The 21,436-nt window shown below is 41.9% G+C and overlaps 1 protein-coding gene across 1 annotated transcript in view; it reads left to right on the top strand.

Moving 5' to 3' along the window:
- Nucleotides 1-21,436, top strand: part of LOC126484078 (uncharacterized) — a 183,239-nt gene that overhangs the window by 42,528 nt on the left and 119,275 nt on the right. The window contains exon 2 of the mRNA XM_050107450.1: nucleotides 14,682-14,983. Within this exon, the coding sequence (XP_049963407.1) occupies nucleotides 14,712-14,983 (272 nt within the window). The 5' untranslated portion in view covers nucleotides 14,682-14,711. The remainder of the gene's footprint in view (nucleotides 1-14,681; nucleotides 14,984-21,436) is intronic.

Raw genomic sequence — 21,436 nt, 5'->3', positions numbered from 1 at the left:
TGTTCCTCGGTGAACATTTCAGTTTAACATTTGACATCTCATATAAATCTTGTGATCAAGGCAAAAATTGCGGAACTATGAAGTGTGTTGTGTATGTCTAGCAGTGGGTTCGCAGTAAGTTTTCTTCTCCCTCTTTCTGTAATCTTAAGAGAAACAAATTTGTTCAAAAAACAAACTTAGTTCTAGGTCTAATGCAAATTGTTGCTTCTTGCGAGTATCCAAGGTAGCCAATAGAATTTTATACATACTGGATACACTGCTGTGTTATTGTTGTCAGAAGTTTTGTGGAGAAACATTTTCACTTGCTCTGGAGAAAAAAAAAACTGGAAAATCTGCATTAACACCTGGTGCCCCTCTGTTGTCTGTGTGCATACTACTATTTCAGACACTTATCTTTGATCTGAATTTTATTAACATCGTTATTGGTGAACTGGTCCCAGAATTAAGAATCAGGAAAATGGATGATCTACAGGAATTATACAAGTGATGGTACTTAATCTGTACTCTAGTGTTTCTGAATTGTTTGTGAATGTTGTTAGTGCAGCAGTGACTTAAATCTGTGTGACACTCGATCTTTTGGGATTTTGTGTTAACTTGACAGTGACTTATTTTTTTTTTTTTTGTTGCTAGTTATTGGCAACTGATTTCTTTTCCGTTTTGAAATTGTTAGTTCGTCATATGGTTAATAGTTCGATGCTATTTGGTAGTATGTTAGTTGGTATGGATTTTACAACGACATTTATTTTAGTGACGTTATGGACGACATATTGTATGTACTGGAAATAGGAGTGTCCTCCATCTTGACACCAACACAGATCAAAGTAGATGGGCGGAATCGGACACATCTGTATTGCTGATGAGTGGTCCATCAAAGAGAATCCAGCTGTAGAGACTTCAGTTGGAAACTACTGTAGACATTTTTAAACAGTGGGAAATCCAGGATAGAATATTCATAACATTATGAAAAGGACATAGTGAAGATGCTGAGTCCCAGACAGGCACAACAAAACGAAGCAGTCTTCTTGTTGTGCCTGTCTGTAACACAACATCTCCGTTATATGGTGGGTAGCAGTCCATACTTTTCATAACATTGTACAAATTACATAATATTGTACACATTTTTACATATTTATGAGTGAAGTATGGAGTTTCTACAGAAAAACTCCTTCTGCAAAACATATGTCTTTTTTTTGTTTACATGTGTGTGTTTTCACTTCGTGTATGCACATCTTTCAACAGCCATGGTGCCTTGTTTTACTAAATTGGTATTAGTATTGAAAGCCTGTGATGCAAGGTAACACTGAAGTGGCACAATATTTGAATAAATAGTGTGAGTACACAGTTACAAAAAAAAGACATATTCCCACACTTGGAAGTACATAACACAAGGTAAAAGACATATTCCCACACTTGGAAGTACATAACACAAGGTCCCACCCTTTAGAACTCATGCATTAAATGATATATCTAAATTAATGTGATTCAAAAGTGATTGTGGGGGTATCTATGATTACAGGGAAAAGGGGAGATAACTTGAAGAAGTATTGAACATTTTTGTCAGTTGAGCTTGTGCTGTGACTAAGATAAAGTGAAGATTAAAAATGCTCAACTCTCCTATGTGTCTCAAGGCACATTAAGCAAGCAGAGTACAAGAGTTACAGCAGTGGGTTACTCGTGGAAAATTACTTACAGGAAGTAGGATGCTCATCAATAATAAATAGTTAAATGATGTTCTGTAAACTGGCATATGAATACAAGATGGGCTGTGGGTTGATAAATTATCTGTTCCATATAGAGTAGTGCTGGGAAACCACTTATGACCATCTGAAGAACAGATCGATATAGGCTATATGTTAACTATAGCAAAAAGTTTAAAATTACTTGAAAAATAGGAGATAAAAGTTACAGCAATTCAGTGAAACAGAAAAACAATTAAACAAAAAGTACTGTAATGATGGGCCTAGAAACAATCTATGTTTAATTCCCTTTTAGGAGCCAGAAAAAAGGTTTTATCCACATAAAAAACTCTGTTAGGGTCATTTAACATATCCTTATGTTTCAGCGTTTCAGGTGCTTTCTGGCATCAATTTCTTATTTCTGTCCTCTGTAGAAGAATCTCGAGTCCCATTAACCTATACCATGTTTCTGTGACAAAAATTTACCTCTCTTAAGAAAGCCACAATATCACTTTTCTCAAGTTTGATTGTTTCTAATGCAGCCTTCGAACTTTATGTATCTGCTCAAAAACTATTGAAAAGGCAGATATGTGGAGATTTACCTGGAAATCGCATGTTGAAACAGTCCAGAACCAAACCCACCAATATTATTATTTTTATTTTCGTATTTTCCCTCTTTCAACAGAACGTAGGCCACAGTGCACTGTACATTCTTGTGGAGATCGACCAGAAATTTTATTTACTAATGTTCTTGGAGCATTGTACAACTTGTTTGCAGTAGTAGCCATAATACCATCAACAATAGTCTCTTGTGCGTTTTAACTTTGCTTATTCATTCGTTGACTTCAAAACTTTGAGCTAAAAAACATTATATTTTCATAATATGGGTAGCATATTTCACTATTATGAGGTTAGATAAATTAATATGAGATGTTCAGGCAAGACAATTAATTAGGTATATCTTGATATAAAAAACACCAGAAATATTTCAAATATGCCTAATTAAATAAAACTGGTCTACGTAGAATGTAGACCAAAACTGTATTATAGATGCATTGTACGTATTTTTAGAAGTGGCCAAAATAGGTCACATGTCTCTACTTGTGCCGTAACAGTGAACCAAGATCTTGTAATGGCCATAGAAATTCAGTGGTTTGGTTGGTTGGTTTAAAGATTAAAGGGACCAAACTGCAATGGTCATCGGTCCCTTGTTTCAGAAACACACAGAGCACAGTGAAACCATACATTAGTCATTCTAACCACTAAAAGAAAAACTCCGGGGGAAGAAAAGCCCCAAGGTCAATAATAAAGAAACATGGAAAACTGTTTTTGAGTTGTATCATATTTAACGTGTAAGAAATGAAACTATAATTCTTAGCCCTACCTCCCAAAAGACACAGTTTTATTTAAATGTGTAGAAAACTAAAATCAGATTATGCTTTGCGTAAAGGAAACGCTACAAAACTCATCTTCTACAACACAGACTTTTTCAAAAAATTATGACTCCAAACAAGAACAGTCAAAGAAATGTTTCAATATCTAATGGAATCGAACAGTTCATATTGTTCATACCTGTTGGTGTTCAAAAGAAGCTTTACAGTTCAGTAATCACATCAAATTGGCCATAAGTGGTGTAGTGGCCATAACTGGAGACTTGATCCTAATTAGTAAATGTTGGGTCTTGTGAAGAGCCCTAGTATTTCTTATATGCTTTAAAGTATGATGTCTTATCAATCTGTTATGTAAATGGTGATTTGGATGTTTTCGTTTATATTCTATGTACCCGATTATACAACGACCTTGAACTTAAAAAGACACCCCTTTTTCTTGAGAAGTTTCTTGAGGACAAATAATTTTTTTAAATATTCTCACTAATCAAAATTTCAAACTTTTTCTGCCTAAACAGCTAACATACACCTAAGCTACACTCGTGCCATTTATTGTTTTATAAGGAGAAATAGAAAAAAGAAACTGTTTACATTAATTTTTACTTCACTACCTTTTTGGTTTACTTAGACTGCTCGTCTGTTGTATCAATATTTTTCATCATCATGCCGTCATGATCCTACAGGGTGATGATTATTGAACTACACGAAATAAAAACATCAAAACTTCTGAACGGTTTGCGTTAGGACGTTCAAGCTGCACTGTTGGCAGTGGGGCATGATGGGAATTAGTGGTTTGGTTTAGCGACAGAGTTTACTTTCATTTAGATGGGTTCGTCAAGAAGCAAAATTGGTGCGTTTGTGGGACTGAGAATCCGCATTTCGCAATCGAGAAGTCCTTCACCCTCAACGGATGGCTGTGTTCTGTGCAATGTCCAGTCACGGAATAATCCGTGAGATATTCCTTGATTGCACAGAGATTATTGAATGGAACATGGTTTTGGAAGACGATTTCATCCCCATTATCCAAAGTGACCCTGATTTCGACAAGATCTGGTTCATACAAGACGGATCTCGACCCCATCGAAGCAGGAGAGTGTTCAAAGTGCGCCTCCAGAACATTAGAGACCGAATTCCTGCCTCCATGGCCGGCATATTCTCCGGATCTGAACGCATGCGACTCGTTTTTGTGGGGATATATTAAAGACAAGGAGTACAGAAATAGCCCTAAAACGATTGTTCAGCCGAAAACATCCATTCAGGAGATCATCGACAGCATTTATGTTCCGACACTTCAGTTGGTCATGCAGAATTTCGCAGTTTGTCTGCTCCAGCCATATCACCGCCAACGACGGCAGGCATATCGAACATGTCATAATGTAAATCCGAATATCTGTAGAGATGTTGAATAAAGTATGTGAACGCCGTAGTTTGTACCTAATTTACATTTATTTCATATAGTTCAATAATTGTCACCCTGTATATCTTCATTGTCACAAATACAGCGTGACACAATAATGGGTATGTTTGAAATGAGTAGTGCCAGCCATGGGCAGGTGGCAGCACTGTGTGTGCGTGACAGCTAGTAAACAGTCCGCCATTTCAGTAATCGTGGATCAGTGGAAAGGACAGCAGCGTGCGTTAGCCATAAAAATGTTTTATGAAAACAGTGATGGTTTGGTAGCGGCGCAGAGGGAGTTTGGACGTTTTTATAATTTAGGACGTCATGATGCCGTTCCGTCGAAACGCACGATAAAATAAATAACTTTGAAGAGACTGGTTCTGCCCTAAAGAAGAAACCAACAGGACGACCGAGAAGTGTGCTTTCTCCAGCGAACGCTGATGTTCAACGCAGGTGTGTCTTACGCAGCCCACGGGTTTCAATTCGTAAGCGAGCAGCAGTGGTTTGAATGTCCCGACAGAGTGTTTCGCAGAATTATTCATCTTGATTTAAAACTTCATCCGTACAAACTACAACTGAAGGACAACGATTAGGATTCTGTCAACAAATAACAAAAATAAACAATGACGATGAATTTTAAAATGAGCTGCTACGTCGTAAAGAGAAAACAAATACTTAACTTGACCTTTGACTTTGACACAGATAAGACAGGTACTGCATTTAAAACTCTCTTTTGATTTTTTTGCCTAGATGCGTACATATTGAAATTTTTTACCAGTCTTAATACAAACAGTCTGTGAAAACATTTGGTTATAGATGAATATGTTTTCTTCGTGGCTGCTGTAAGGAGAGACAGGTTAGGTACAGGATGAGTTGGCGGTCGGAGGTTTCCGTTTCTCACAAGGGAACCTCCCCATCGAACCCTCCCCCCCCCCCCACACACACATATTTAGTTATAAGTGGACACAGTGGATAGGCCTTGAAAAACTGAACTCAGCTCAATCGAGAAAACAGGAAGAAGTTGTGTGGAACTATGAAAAAAAAAGCAAAATATACAAACTGAGTAGTCCATGAGCAAGACAGGCAACATCAAGGATAGCAAGAGCTCAGGAGCACCGTGGTCCCGTGGTTAGCGTGAGCAGCTGCGGAATGAGAGGTCCTTGGTTCAAGTCTTCGCTCGAGTGAAAAGGTTACTTTATTTATTTTCGCAAAGTTATGATCTGTCCGTTCGTTCATAGACGTCTCTGTTCACTGTAATAAGTTTAGTGTCTGTGTTTTGCGACCGCACCGCAAAACAGTGCGATTAATAGACGAAAGGACGTGCCTCTCCCATGGGAACCGAAAACATTCGATCGCAAGGTCATAGGTCAACCGATTCCTCCACAGGAAAACACGTCTGTTATGTTCTATACGACACTGGTGACGGCATGTGCGTCACATGACAGGAATATGTTGTCGACCCACCCGACTTGTACACTTGGCGAATGGGTAAAAAGATTCTTCTACCTTGCCCGATTTAAGTTTTCTTGTGGATGTGATAATCACTCCCAAAAAAGTAGCGAACAGTCAGCTGCCAGCCAGGAGCCTCGTTAGCAGGAATACTCTCTCTTTCGTGCGCTGTAGTCGACTGACGTCGTGTGTTTCGATGTTTGTTTAGGTGTAGCGTCCCCATACTACGGCGCAGTTACCTCGTATCGGACGGACAGATAATAATTGTCTGAAAATAAAAAATTAAACTTTTCACTCGAGGGAAGACTTGAACCAAGGACCTGTCATTCCGCAGCTGCTCACGCTAACCACGGGACCACGGCGCTCCTGCGCTCACACTCTCCTTGATGTTGCCTGTCTTGCCCATGGACTACTCAGTTTGTATATTTTGCTTATTTTTTTCATAGTTCCACACAACTTCTCCCTGTTTTCTCAGTTGATCTGTGTTCGGTTTTTCAAGGCCTATCCTGTGCCAACTTATAACTAAATCTGAGGGGGGTGCGATGGAGAGGTTGCCTTGTCAGAGAACACCAGGGAAAGTCGGAGAAAACTGCTACAACTCGCGATGAAGACTCCGTCTCTCGTGGCTGCTACAATACTCACAGTCGCCGTAAGATTTTCTGGAAACACTTGCAGAATGGGAAGGTATAACAACAGTGGCAGTATGATTATATCTTCTGAGTAACAAACTGGTCGCTTAGGGAGCGTCTTGAACACACAGGCAGACGGCGAAATATTGCGCGTCGTTCGGACCGTGATAGTAGCAGATTCTCCCAGTATTATTAATTCGCGAAGAAATCACTATGCACTGTATTACTTAACACACTAATAGTTGTATGAAGGCCCAGGGATCCAACACCGAATAAAAGTTCGTAGACGATATTTACCTTCTTTTTCACAAATTACATTTTTTTATTCTTTATAATTGCGATTACAAGTTGTATCTCCCTTGCACTTCAAAATTACTTCTATATGCATACTTACCTGACCTCAAAAAATCACAACGTCCAATCCGCATTCCTTACCTCCAACAATTACAAAAAAAATATAATGCCTTTTTTTTCACAGAAAAGAGCGTTGTCGTCACAGCAAAGAGCGTTGCCGTCTCAATTACGGCAGCGCATCATCGCTGGTACTCGCAGCGGGAATATTACAATAATATTATATTACGTAGGGGCATTACAGTTTCTAAACAAGTTGTGGATATCAGATGAGGCACATTTTGATGTCCCAGGTTATGTGAATAAACAGAACTACCGTTGCTGGTCAAACACAAATTCTAATGACGTTCACGTGCGCCCCTCACACGCTAGTAAAGTGACAGTATGGTGTGTTTTATCACATGGGATTATCGGACCGTATTTTTTCGAAAATGATCAGGGAAACACAATTACTGTCACTGCAGATCGTTACGTGGAGATGTTACGAACTTTCTTTACACCTGCATTGAACGACTTTTCAAACGTTCAAGAGGCCTGGCTTCAACAGGACGGAGCGACATCACACACTGCACGGCAATCGATGGAATATGTGCGAGAATTGTCCGGCAACCGTGTGAGTGATCTCACGATTCGGTAACATTCCCTGGCCCCCTAGATCGCCAGATTTATCCGTTTGTGACTTTTTCTTGTGGGGCTGCCTTAAGGGCAAAGTCTACACGACTCGAACAAGAACTGTGGATGATTAAAAACAGATAATTCGGGATCCAATTCACAGTATCCCAGCTGAGATGTGGCAGTGGTCAATGAGGAATCTCAACAGCAGATTTCACGAATGTATTCGTACAGGAGGACGCCATCAAAAGAACGTAATTAAAAAAAAAATAAACATCAGTGTTTCGTAAATGATACTGATGTGTGAATGTTGCAATGACTCTTGCTTCCAAACATATCGTGTGCCCGCCGCTCTCTCGCTGGTTGTGTAGAACCAGCAGCTGATACACTCCCGTCATATCTCACGGTGAGCGTCGACAACATCGTCGCACGAAACACGTAAGTACACCACTGGCCCCCAATCTAGGTTGTTAGCATATCCTGCAGAAATACATGCTATTGTTGAGTATTTGTCCAATTTTAAAGTCAATTCGATTTCGAATGCAAATGAATTTAGGCAAACTGCAGTTTCAATGTGGTAGATGTTCATAAAAAACCAAACTATGCAGTATACATTACCATGGTTGGCAACACGACGTACTTCCTGCTCGCTCACAGCCAAACTTGTTTGACTGTGCCGCGTCCAACGTTCCGTAGTGCTGTTCTTGAGCAACGTGGACGATAAAGTCTTCCACGGTGCAAGTCATGTGCAACAACAACAACCAGTACATAATAAAAGATCACAATCACGATTCAATCCAATTCTCGAACCCGCGACGTATTTATTTCTCTCGATACTATCTCCAAAACGCGTCTTTCCTCTGTAATTTATTCTTGCGATAACAACTGCAATCAGTCTAATGTGATTTATTTCGTTCTTTAGACTTTTAATTCTGGATTAATTTTCTTTCTCGTTTCGTCTGAATTTCGTCAGCTTGCTCCAAAACTGATTAAATGCTGGTAACGTTTTTCCGCGGTATTCTAATACGTTATAGGAGCCTTTATATTTTATGAAGTAATAGCTTTTTCATGAGATGAGAAAACATTTTATTTTCCAAGCACAGATCAAAAACTAACAACTCGTAACCAAGCCGACTACGGCAAAGATAAATGTCTATCAGCTGCAGCTTTCACCCGCTGTTTTCGGCGCAGTGGATAAATGACGTCGCCACATCAGCCCCCCTCCTTTTGAAGCCGGGTGCACCAGGTATGTGGGGAAACTTTCACTTGACTTTTCTACCAGCTCTCGTGAAAACATCTGGTGCAGGCAATGGCTGCTCCTGTTCTGCACTTGCTGCTTCGTTGTCCTCTTCTGAAACCGAGAGCTCGGCGAGACTCTCTGCTGTTTCCTTGGCCTCCACGTTTCAGGGTGATTTTGCAGACCGAGGAAGGAGTGTACCCTCTTCGGTGTAAGCAGGTTTAAGCCGCTCAATTGAGACTGTCTCTTCTTTACCATCCTTATCGATTTTGAAGCTGTGGCTTCCTCTTGTGATTACCCTGTATGGTCCAGAGTAAGGCGAAACAAGCGGCGGGCGCACCGTATCATCCCTAAGCCACACGTGGGACGTTGCTTGCAGGTCATTATGTACAAACACTCTCCGGTCTCCATGTCTGACAGGGTTAGTGGGTTTGATGTTTCTCATTCTAACGCTGAGTTGTCTCGCGAATTGCGTGCATAGCTCAGGGGCGAACGGCTGTGTAGATGCTGAAACGATAAATTCTCCAGGAACCCTCAATTGCTCGCCATAAACCAATTCTGCGGAAGAGCATTGTAAGTCCTCCTTCACGGCCGTTCTCAATCCGAGTAGGACCAGCGGTAGTGCTTCAGGCCATGACGTGGAACTACACATTAATGCAGCTTTGAGCGTGCGGTGTAGTCGTTCCACCATTCCATTACTAGATGGATGATAGCTTGTGGTGCGTAGGTGGTTGCACCCGCACAGTAGTAAAAGTTCATGGAAAAGTTGGCTTTCGAACTGCCTTCCGCGATCTGTTGTTATGTTTTGCGGAACGCCAAACCTGGAGAACCATGAATGCAACAGTGCTTTTGCAACCGACTCCCCAGAAATGTCTTGTATTACAACTACTTCTGGCCACCTGGTAAAACGATCAATGATTGTGAGCAAATAGCGTTGTTCTGAAGAACATGATAGCGGGCCCATAATGTCCACATGTATATGTGAAAATCTTGCAGATGTCGTCGGGAAGTCAGCAATAGGTGCAAAGACATGTCTGCTGATTTTATTACGCTGGCATGTTAGGCATGCACGCTCCCATGCACGACAATCTTTTTATATTCCAGGCCACACTACTTTGGAGGAAACTAACTTGACTGTAGCTCGTACTCCTGGATGTGATATGTTATGTAGTGCACTATAAATCTCGCGACGATATTGTTCTGGTATGTAAGGTCGCTCCTTTCCTTTTGCTACATCACACCAAATTCCGTCTGGAACATTTGGGACAGACACACGTCTGAGCTGCAGCGCAGTTCTCTGTTCCTCTATTAGACGGCGCAAGAAAGGATCTTCTCGTTGTTTAGACGCTAACTCGGTCCAACGAATTGAATTTAAACTGGCACAATTCCTAGACAGGCAATCTGCGACCAGGTTGTCTTTTCCTGAAATGTGACGCACGCCAGTTGTGAACTGTGCAATGTACTCGACTTGCCTGCACTGACGTGGTGACTTGAGCTCTGTGTCTCGTCGAAATATAGCTACTAACGGCTTGTGATCGGTAAAAATTGCAAAGTGTCTCCCTTCGACAGATGTGCGAAAATGCTTTATGGCTAAGTAAATATCAAGCAACTCACGGTCAATAGCACTCCATTTTTGCTGCTGTCGAGTCAGGTTTTTAGAGAAAAATGCGAGCGGCTGCCATCTGCCATCAACTTCTTGCTGTAGCGCTGCACCCACTGCTGTTTGGCTCGCATCAACCATGAGCGCTAAAGGAGCGCTCAATCTTGGATGTCCCAGTAGTGTTGCCCGAGAAAGACATTTCTTTAAGTCATGGAAAGCTGCTTCAGCATCTGGACTCCATGGAATTTTACGATTTCCTGTTGTATTTTTACCTGCAAGTAACGTTGTGAGTGGCTCTTGGGCGGCAGCTAATTTAGGTAAGTGACGTCTGTAATAGTTGAGCATGCCTAAAAATCTGCGAAGTCCTTTGTAAGTTGTGGGAAGGGGCATCTGTTGTACTGCTTCAACCCGCTCAGGCAAAGGTGACAGGCCTGCTGCTGAAACCAATTATCCCAGGAACTTAACCTCGCGTTTTCCAAACCTGCACATTGTTTCGTTAATAATTATGCCATACTCTGTCAGACGGCGGAAAAACTGCCGCAGATGTTCGACATGCTGATATGCAGAACCAGAGAATACTAAAATGTCGTCCATATAACAAAATACGAACGGTAATTCTCGAAGCACCGCATGCATGAATCTTTGCCATGTTTGGGCAGCGTTTCTGAGGCCGAATGGCATAAAATTGTACTCAAACAAACCGAATGGTGTGATAACTGCTGTTTTTTTAATGTCAGATGGAGCCATGGGAATCGGGGAAAATGATTTGGTGCAATCAATCACACTAAATATTTTGGCATTGCTAACCGTACTGTTAAAATCAGTCACATTGGGTAGTGGGTAGCGGTCGGGAATTGTGCGGGCATTGAGCGCCCTGTAGTCTCCACATACTCTCCATGAATTGTCTTTTTTACGGACCATGTGAATTGGAGATGCCCACGAACTATCAGACCTACTTAGAATACCTGTTTTTAGAAGTCTGTCGAACTCAGCTCGCGCCGCGAGCAGCTTCTCTGGAGGCAGACGCCGCGGGCGGAAGGCAACGGGTAGACCTCGTGTCGTGCTGATGTGGTGTTGAGTATTGTGTCTGCATTTCCTGGTTGCGTTGACGGGTTCGGTAAGTGCTGGAAAGTCTTGAAGCAGTTTACGAAAATGTGATTCCTCCGACAGTGCCCTGATATTGCCTGCAGTATACGAATCGTTAAGACTGTCGGCTGTCTTCACACGTGTGCGCCCCGCTTAGTTGCCGATACGACATCGTATCACAATATCCCGACGCGGATGACGCGGTAGAGGAGCCGGAAATCTTCGTGCGGAAAGACACGGGCACATCGCACTGTACTTGAACCGACGCGGAAGACGCAGTAGGCAATATCCCTTCTGTGAGAACTGTCACCAAACGACGGTAAACCAGGTCGGGCATAAGTCGGTAGTTCCGTAAAAAGTCCGCCCCAATTATAGGGCTCGGCACATCAGCAACCACAAAAGTCCATTTTGGATGGAAGTTGGAATTTAGATGTAATGCCAACTGTTTCTCACCATAGGTAGATATTCTGGAATTGTTTGCCGCAGTCAGCACATGTTGCGTTGTTGTCGTGAGTATATCACCTCTCTTTCTTGGATAAACACTGACTTCTGAACCTGTGTCAATCAGAAACTTCTCACCTGAAGAGAGGTCCAACACGAACAATCGGTGTGATTGGTTGACTGCAGATACTGTGGCGTTTTCACCTCTTTGAATCACGCTATGACTCGGGCGCCTATGTTGTTGTTGACGAACGTTAGCGCCCTTTAACGCCCGCCTTGTAAGTTTGGGTAGCTGCAGGGTTGAATACATTGACGGGCAGTGTTACCGAAGCGTCTGTGGTACCAGCATCATTGATCTATCAAATCCTGCTGGATAGCATTTCTTCGTCTTTTCCAGCTGCGACTTCGTAGCTGCTGGTGGAGTGAAGTTACTTGCACGTTGAGTTTTGCCACTTGTGCTGCCAGTTGCTGTATGGTGGGTTCGGTCGATGAGCACTGCTGTTGGGGAGTATTATTGCATGTTCCTGGCTCACTGACGTCAGATTCCATCACACTACACGTTCTTGGGCCTCTATCCTGGCTGGAGTTGAATTCGGAACACGCAGAAACTTCGGTTAAGGTGTTTGCGATGGTGTCTGCCTTTTTTGCTAAGACTTGCAATGGTAAGTCTGCTTCTGCTGCAATGACGGCACGGATGTTGGCAGGAAGTTTACGAATCCATATTAGACGTAAAGACTCTTCAGGTAGGAGTTCCGGGCCGGCTAATGAACGTAAGGCTTTGAGTACTTGTGACGGAGTCTTGTCGCCCAAATCTTCGTGTGCGAAAATTTTTTGTAGTCGCAAATCTGGTGACGACGTATAATGCTGTATGAGAGCTTCCTTTAGCACAAAGTAATTTTGTTGCAACAAGGTTTCTTCTACTTGCTCTATCACTTCTAAATTTAGATGTGAAACCACTATATTAAATTTGTCAATGTTGTTAGACACCCCACGCTGCCGAAATATGCATTCAGCCTGCGTAAACCAAAGCTGGGGGCGCGTCGGCCAGAACGCGGAAAGCTTAACATTTCCGTGTCGCGCGTAGGTACTCCCATCTTTTGCGTTAACATCTGTCGTTCCGTTTTGTGGCGAATCAAAGGGCGTGGACCGCGATCCTTGGTCGAACAGACTGTAGTCTTCAATCTTGATTCCACTGCCCCATGCTTTTGTCTCTGAATTCATTATTCTCGTCGGTACATATATTTTCTTTATGCTTCTGCTACAATTTTTCGGGGTCACCACTATGGGAGCCTTTATATTTTATGAAGTAACAGCTTTTTCATGAGATAACATTTTTTTTTCCAAGCACAGATCAAAAACTAACAAGAATATACAACTCGTAACCAAGCCGACTACGGCAAAGATAAATGTCTATCAGCTGCAGCTTTCACCCGCTGTTTTTGGCGTAGTGGATAAATGACGTCGCCACATCGTGAACATCGAGCGAATTTCTCATTTGCAACCCAAGCGGCAAATCGTTATAGTTTGTCATAAACAAAATATTGACTTGGGTTCAGAATCAAGTAATGGTTTTCGAAGGAGAACATCTTCCCGTTTGAATGTTACCTTTACTTTAAAAGCAACATAGATGAGTGTATACAGTATCCATATGTATGAGAACTTTTATTACGAACCTGTTCAAATACAATAGAAGTTTTTAAGTTGATAGAATTGAATGTTATTTCCTCGGGCGTTTCACAGAATTGTCAGGTTTTAAGCAGATCATTTGATTGTCGTAGTTTCTAGTACATAGCTTCTCGCGTATCCCTAGCGCTCGCACGACGAGTCTAATGTCACGTGATTGATCGAGAAAGTCAATATTGTATCGAGTGCTTCGGCATATCGATAAATCCCTTTCTCTTTGAACGCAAGCATTGTTTTCTACACACTACCGTTCGGGATCGTTAAAAATACCTTTTTATGAATATGAGACCTCAATGGACAAAGCTTCATCTGTAAATATAAGACGACCCTACATTCATCTATTAAACAATGTAAAAACGTTGTCCTGAGCAGCAGTTACTCGATATGCGAATATAAGCGACCCTGTATTTCTCGGACAACCGATCTAGGAAAAACCTCGTCTTATAACCGGATAAATGCGGTATTTGTTTTAGACTTTGGTCGTAAGTTTTGCATATAATGTCATAATGTTGTTAACTGAAACTTCCTGGCAGACTAAAACTGTTTGCTGGATAGGGACTCTAAATTGTGTTTCACGAGCAAGTGTTGTACGTATTGCAGCTTCAAGTCTGTTAATAACTCGTCTCCTATCTTCCATATTCCACATCTGTTCTCCTACATGCTGTGTGCTGTTCCGTTTTTGTTGGTGGTGGCGTAGGTTTTCTGTTTACTGGATCCATGTGGGTTTATTGGCAGTGGCATTTCGTTGAGGGGAACAATCTTCGTGTAAGTTTTTACTGTGTTTAAGTCATTAGTAAGAACAACATTCTCTACCCAAAACCATCTATGATCTAGTGGAGAACGTGTTAATTCGTGATATTTTATTTTGCTATCCTTTTTTCCCTAGTAACGTCACCCGCTTGGTTCTTAAGCCTTGTATCTGTCACATAAATGACGTCAACGCTCTGTCGGCATGGTATCGCACTGTTAACTCGCCACTTACGATTTTCACTTGTAAGAAATGATTTCAAAAAAACTGTCAAGTGATAGTGCAATGAATAACAGCATCAGCTCACTAACATTGTTGCCAGCAGTTGAAATCCACAGATTCGTATGAATCTAGGTTTATAACTCATTTTGTTTTATTTCAGCGCTTGCGAACATATCTGACAGACGTCCACATGACAACTCCTTCCACCTCGCCGCGGGCTGAAGGCCCACCCGACAGCAAAATGGCTTCAGGCTGCAATTACAGAGGCAGGCGCCACGTGCCCGCTGAAGGCAGCGTGATGTGGCATACGGGCATCAATGACTTACCAGACGAACTGCTGCTAATGATCTTGTCCCACGTGGCTTTCACCGATCTACTGGATGTGGTACCGAACGTGTGCCGTCGTTGGAAAAAGCTGTCTCAAGATTCCAAGTTGTGGGCTGACAGGGAATGCAATATTGGGTAAGAAACCTACTAATACATAAAACGCGAATTGTTCTGCTTTTAAAAAATATTGTGGGGTGATACCTTTATTTACTATATTGTAACGTTGACGTTGAAAACTTTGCATTTAAACATACTGTCAGGTCAACTCATTGGAGTAATCTGGTTTTAACCGAAAATGTATTCCAGTTTTAGAATACTGTTTTCCTTTTTTTTTGTATTTGTTAGATTGAGAGGGTGTTGGGTAGATGTGGTAGAGGCACTTGGTATGTGTGTATGCTATTAATTCCCCGTTAATCTTTTTCCCTCTGCCACCTATGAGCCAGTGTGTATAGCAATCTCTTTACCTTTCTATTTTGCTCCTTTAGGTTTGTATGTGAGCGTGTATCTGTTCATTTATCCTCGCCCTCATTTTTATCCCGATGGAGTTTTAGAAAAGTGTGAACGATCTGGTCTGGAGGGACAGTTTAAATTCAGCTCCAGTTCAGCTGGAACGAAACATGCCACTTCTCGCAAAAAAATTACAATCGGAATCGTGTTTTATATCAACTGAGGTGAGTTCTGCCACGAGCATACGGTATGTGTAAAAAATCTGGGAATACTTAATAAAACTGAACCCACCCATTGCGCCCAGTGACAGAGGCCACCTGTTTGAGGGCTGTGACGTACGAAAAGTACTTTCTGATTGTCACAGTATAGGTGCCTTGGACGAATACGGTATCATCGTCTGGGATGCTCTAATTCCTAACACCTTCAGATATATCGAAAACTCGAAAATATTTGACCGTTGTGGAGAAAAATAGGATTGTCATTGGGGTCATAAATACAATGATGGAAAAAAATCGCAGCACCGAAAATTAATTACTGTAGAGTAATGAAATTTTGGCCATACATCTGTCTAGGTAACATATTTAACTGATTAACATTTCGAGATCACAGATTAATCTTAGCAAGAGAGAAGCCTTTGCAAATGTGAAATGCCGGTACATTAATAACCGGTGTAACCACCAGAATAATTTCTAACACGCAAACGTGCGTTCGTGGTGTTGTAGAGGTGCCAGATGCCAATTTGCTAGACGGAGTTCGTCGCCTGTTGCACTCGGCTGCTCAACACGGGGGTGGTTAATGCAGTTTGTGGCCGATGCTGGAGTCGTCATCTCGTGACGTCCCGTACGTGCTCGATCGGAGAAAGGTGTGGCGATCGAGCAGGCCGAGACGACACGTCGACACTGTGTGGAGCCCGTCGGATTACGACAGCGGTATACGGGCGTGTGTTATCCTTTTGGAAAACACCTTCTGGAATGGTGTTCACGAATGGCAGCACAACAGGTCGAGCACTGAGGCAGAATCAGCTCGATCAGACAACACTTAGCAGCACTGAAGTCGCAGGAGGTGGTGGTGGTTTGAGGTAAGTGAAGTGCACGTGAGACAGTGTCTGGCTCTCAGCTGTCCTCGAACTAACCAATTTGTAACAGTTCATCGTGGCATTGTGCTGCTCAAATTGGTGCTGCAGACGCACGTACCGAACACGACGGCCTTCCCCTCGGCAGTGCCACACGGTCGTCTGAAGCGCGGTCTTCTCCCAATTGTACATTCTCTCGACCACCACTGCCAGTGATCAGTGTACAGTGGCTACATTCCTGCCGAGTATTTCTGCAATACCACAGAAGGAACATCCAGTTTCTTGTAGCCGTCTTACACGACCTCACTCAAATTCACCGAGGTGTCGATACATCCTTGTCGTCTTTAAGCCTTTCGTGACTGACGTCAACCCGCCGTGTCCGATCTCGAAGGTACCTAGAGCTCACAACAGTTAGAGTGCGTGTCTGAAGCAAATCTGATTCGCATCAAAATGGCCCTGAGCACTATGGGACTCAACTGCTGTGGTCATAAGTCCCCTAGAACTTAGAACTACTTAAACCTAACTAACCTAAGGACAGCACACAACACCCAGCCATCACGAGGCAGAGAAAATCCCTGACCCCGCCGGGAATCGAACCCGGGAACCCGGGCGTGGGAAGCGAGAACGCTACCGCACGACCACGAGATGCGGGCTGATTCGCATCCTCACAGTGGCGTCACTGGTGCCGCTGCTACGCGACTGGTGTGAAGTCTGGACAGGTGACATCTTTCAGATATACAAACACGCCTTCCAACTTTCATTTATGTAGGACAACTCACACTGGGTGTCGAGATTTTTTTATCCGTCAGTGTATTATGACTCAGTTATTAGCATCCAGATAGGCTATATTTGATTCTGTCTTACTTTCTGAGGTTACTCACTGTAATATGACACTATTTAGCATGTCTGTGGCCTAGTTTTGACTGAAGGAGAAGAAAGTGCATGAAGTAATTTTTAGCCATAATACTGCTTGGTGCACTGAGAAATAAATTCTCTCGGTACCCTCGTGCAGATTTTATTCGTTTACATTACAGCAGTATAGGCTTTTATAATTTCTGATTTTTAAAAAGATATTTAGCCTTGTTTACTATGACCAATTTGTATAAACATTTTACCTGCAATTGTAAGCAAGATCTTTTGTATGGCTTTAGTGTTTGTCATGTTTCTCTTTGTGAATAAATCTGGAAACCTATCACAATCCCATCCACCTGCTGTGGGCTGTGTATGCTAGCCGTTTCTATTTGTACATTTCTTTTCTCAGTAGTACATGAAGTGTGAGCAACTGTGGCTGCTACGTATTTACTGCGTGATGCATCTGTGTAGGCTAGAGCCCATTCTAGTAGACGTGGACGGTGCCGCTTATCTGAAAAGGCAATCTGCTGCATATTTATGCAGATGTACGTACTTCTTGTCAGACTGAGCTGGTCATTTGTTTTTGAATACATCTCAGCTATTCTTACGGTAATGTGTTTTATAGGACACCACGCAAGGCCTTGTCAAAAAAATGTGGGCAGCTACCTGCTGGGTCTTTCGTATGTTTTAGGCCCAGTTGCCCGTGTATTTAATATCTTCTGTATCAGTAAGTTATTTTTTATATATTTTTAAATTTTTTGGGCTTTTAATGCATTGACTGTTACTGGCTTTTTTGCTAAATCACGGTCATGCCACTTGTATGCAAGGTTGTATTTTTTCTCATAGATCAATCTGAACATGCCTTGTATAAGGTTAAATGCATCATTGGAGGAGAAATAAAATAAAAAATCCAGTTTTGCAACCAGTACTGTTCGTTCATTTGTATTCAAGATTTCGTAATATTCGAAACTTTCTTTAAATGTACAGAAAAGTAAAATTACGTACTTAAGAAAACACACGAATGTGGTATTCTACGAGTACGACATCCCTGAGTTATTATTGGAATCGTTCAACTCGTACAAACACTTCTTTAACCATTTGTGGGAATCTGAAATGGGATGACCACATAGGCAATTAGAAGTAAAGCAGATGGTATATTTAATTTCATTGGGAAATTGCAATCAAATTCCAAATAATATTGCTTACATACATCATTCGATCCATCTTAGAGCATTACTCGAGTGTGTGGGACCCAAACCAAATGTGACTAACAGCTGATATTAAACTATACAAAGTAGAATAACATGAACGAACAGATTTTTTCGTGTATTATTTAGAATCCAATTGCTTCAGTATTGCTGTCGATGTATATTCATGATACTGTTGCTTCATATATTGTTATTATTAATATTGTATTGTTAGTAATGATGATGGTGATGATGATGATAATTGTTATTACCACCATCACTATCACCAGAACCACTACCAACGGATGAAAGGATCCAGTGGCAATACACGGGACTCACGCTTGGGACAATGACAATTCAAAACTGTTTCCAGTCATCCATATTCAGGCTTTGCACGATTTCATTAAATCTACTGAGGCAAACGATGAGACAGTTCCTTTGAATGTGCATAGCTAATTTTCTTCCCCATTCTGCTCCTGTACACATCTTCAGAAACCACTCCCCACACCCGGCCATTTCCCTCCTACATTCAGCCGCTCAGTCGGCATCCTGCCGTGCTAGTTAGAGGTTCGTGCTGTACTCCGTTGAGTTACTGTGACAGTTTGAAATTTCAGCGTTAATTGAAAATGCCGCGAAGTGTGAAGTTTCTGACTGCAAAAAACTGTACACCGATAGAAATCTATCGGCAGCTTTGTGAAGTGTATGGGGACAACATAATCACTGAAGGTGGAGTGCGTCAATGGGTCATAATATTTAAAAATGGCCGAACTAACGTTCACGACGAAGAGCGAAGAGGAAGACCCAGCATAGTGACTGCCGAACTTGTCGGAAAATTCGATGCCGCGGTCCGTGAAAACCGTAATTTCACAGTAACGGAACTCTCTATGAGTTTTCCACAAATTTCACGAAGTTTGTTGCATGAAATCATTACCGAAAAGCTTGGTTACCACAAGTTTTTCGCAAGATGGATACCAAAAATCTTGACAGAGATTCACAAAAATCAGCGAATGGCTGCAGCGTTAACGTTTTTGGACGCTTACGAGAAAGATGGCGACTCATTACTCGATCGCATCGTTACTGGTGACGAAACGTGGGTTAAGCGTGTGAACTGTGAGACAAAATTGCGGTGAATGCAGTGGGGGCACACAAATTTCCCCCAAAAACCCAAGAAATGCATGCAGACAATGTCGGCAAGGAAGGTGATGGCGACTGTCTTTTGGGACAGCAAAGGTGTGATTTTTGTGGATTTCCTGGAAAGAGGCACTACAGTAAACTCTCAAAGGTATTGCCAAACTCTGCACAACCTCAGAAGAGCAATACGAAACGAGCGCAGGGGAAAGTTGGGCTCAAAGCTCTTGCTGATTCGTGACAACGCCCGGGCCCACACGGCAAATGCCACTCGTGAAGTTCTCGAATCTTTTAAGTGGGAGTTGTTTCCTCATCCGCCGTACGGTCCTGACCTGGCACCGAGCGACTTCCACTTATTCCCAGCAATGAAGAAATGGTTGGCTATGCAGCATTTTGATGACGACGCACAGCTTCGAGAAGAGGTAACCACGTGGTTGAAACCGCAGGCGGCCGAATTTTACGATGAAGGAATTTCTCAGCTCGTCCATCGCTACGATAAGTCTTAATTTAAATGGCAACTATGTAGAAAAGTAGTATTTAAGTGTGGCTTTCATCTGTATATAATAAAAAAGTTTTCCAATACTTTATTTATTTTTAATTCCAAAACGTAATGTACTTTGTGGATAGCCCTCGTACTAAATCATCTGGTAGGGGCCTTCTGATTGACCAGGTTCTCTCCAGTCTTGATCTGTCTCTTGCCAAAGAGAGCTGTCCTAACCATATCATTGTTGCCTGTGGCACTTTTTCAGCTGTCGACCTTGCGCTCTCTTCCCCAAACTGATGGACTTGCTACAGTGATTGCTACGTGACAGTCTTTCTGACAGTGACCACTTTCTAGTGATTTGCCACTTCCTGGTCATTGTCGAATGGTGGCTGATGCTTAATGATCAGTTTTCATCCAATATGTAGGGTGAGTTCATTCATTTGTTTGCAAAGGAAGGCCAATGTTGTTTGCCCCATTTTGTCCGGTCGGCAACACGCTTTGATGACAGAACCGAGGTCCACATCCTGCAGTCTTTCTCAAACGATTTTACAGAGACTGTTTGGTAAAAAACTTGCATTTTTGTGTTAAATATATCTTTTATGTCAGATTCGTGATGATGTGCCCATCATTTCATTGTTGGTCATTGTTATTGTGATATTGCATGAACTTCGAAAAAGTTTGTAATGAAAACTGGGGGTCGCTATGATTTTGCGTGTGGGCCGTACTGCATAATATGTAGCCGTGTATGAAATTTAGCTGACGTATTGAATTTTTCTTTAGACTTTGGTGTAGGTCTTTACTTGTAACCAGTCTGAAAAAAATTGATCTGGTGTAGCACACACTTTTGCAACCCACAACATTCCTCATATTTTTCAAACAGTTTCAGTTGTTGAAATGTTGTTGGCAAATGATAGCGAACAAAGAGGAGAATATTTTTCCAAATGGTTATTGTGCAAAACTTCATTATCTACCTTGTTATTTCCACTAACTACAGACTTTTTTGACGAAAGAGTGTAATTCTTAAGGGCTATCGATAGCTGGTGAAACGAGATATGCCGTTGGGTTTTGAAACAGCATCAGTGAAGACATTACACATTTATTTTTGTAGTGAGGATGTGCTTTTTCATTAGCTATTGACTTTACTTTACTTTTCTTCAATTCCTCAATTAATAAAACTACAGTTTCAGAATTCTCTTGCAGCTGCATGTGCACAGCATGTAAGTGAGGAGAATAAATGTGTAGGTTTTACTCAAAACTTGCAAGACGTGATGCTTCTCTAAAAGTTACAAATGGCTAAAAAGCCTGGTGAAAACCAAATCACTGCTTTTTTTGCATTTTCAGCGGAATTCTTTCTAGACACTAACCAAAGCAGAGGTGACAGTAGATCTTTTTGAATGCTCACTATACAAGTGTGGGCA

The sequence above is a fragment of the Schistocerca serialis genome, chromosome 6 (genome assembly GCF_023864345.2).
Source record: "Schistocerca serialis cubense isolate TAMUIC-IGC-003099 chromosome 6, iqSchSeri2.2, whole genome shotgun sequence".
NCBI classification, from domain to species: domain Eukaryota; kingdom Metazoa; phylum Arthropoda; class Insecta; order Orthoptera; family Acrididae; genus Schistocerca; species Schistocerca serialis.
Note: the sequence above shows the minus strand (reverse complement) of the source record. Positions and strands in the feature narration are given on the sequence as shown.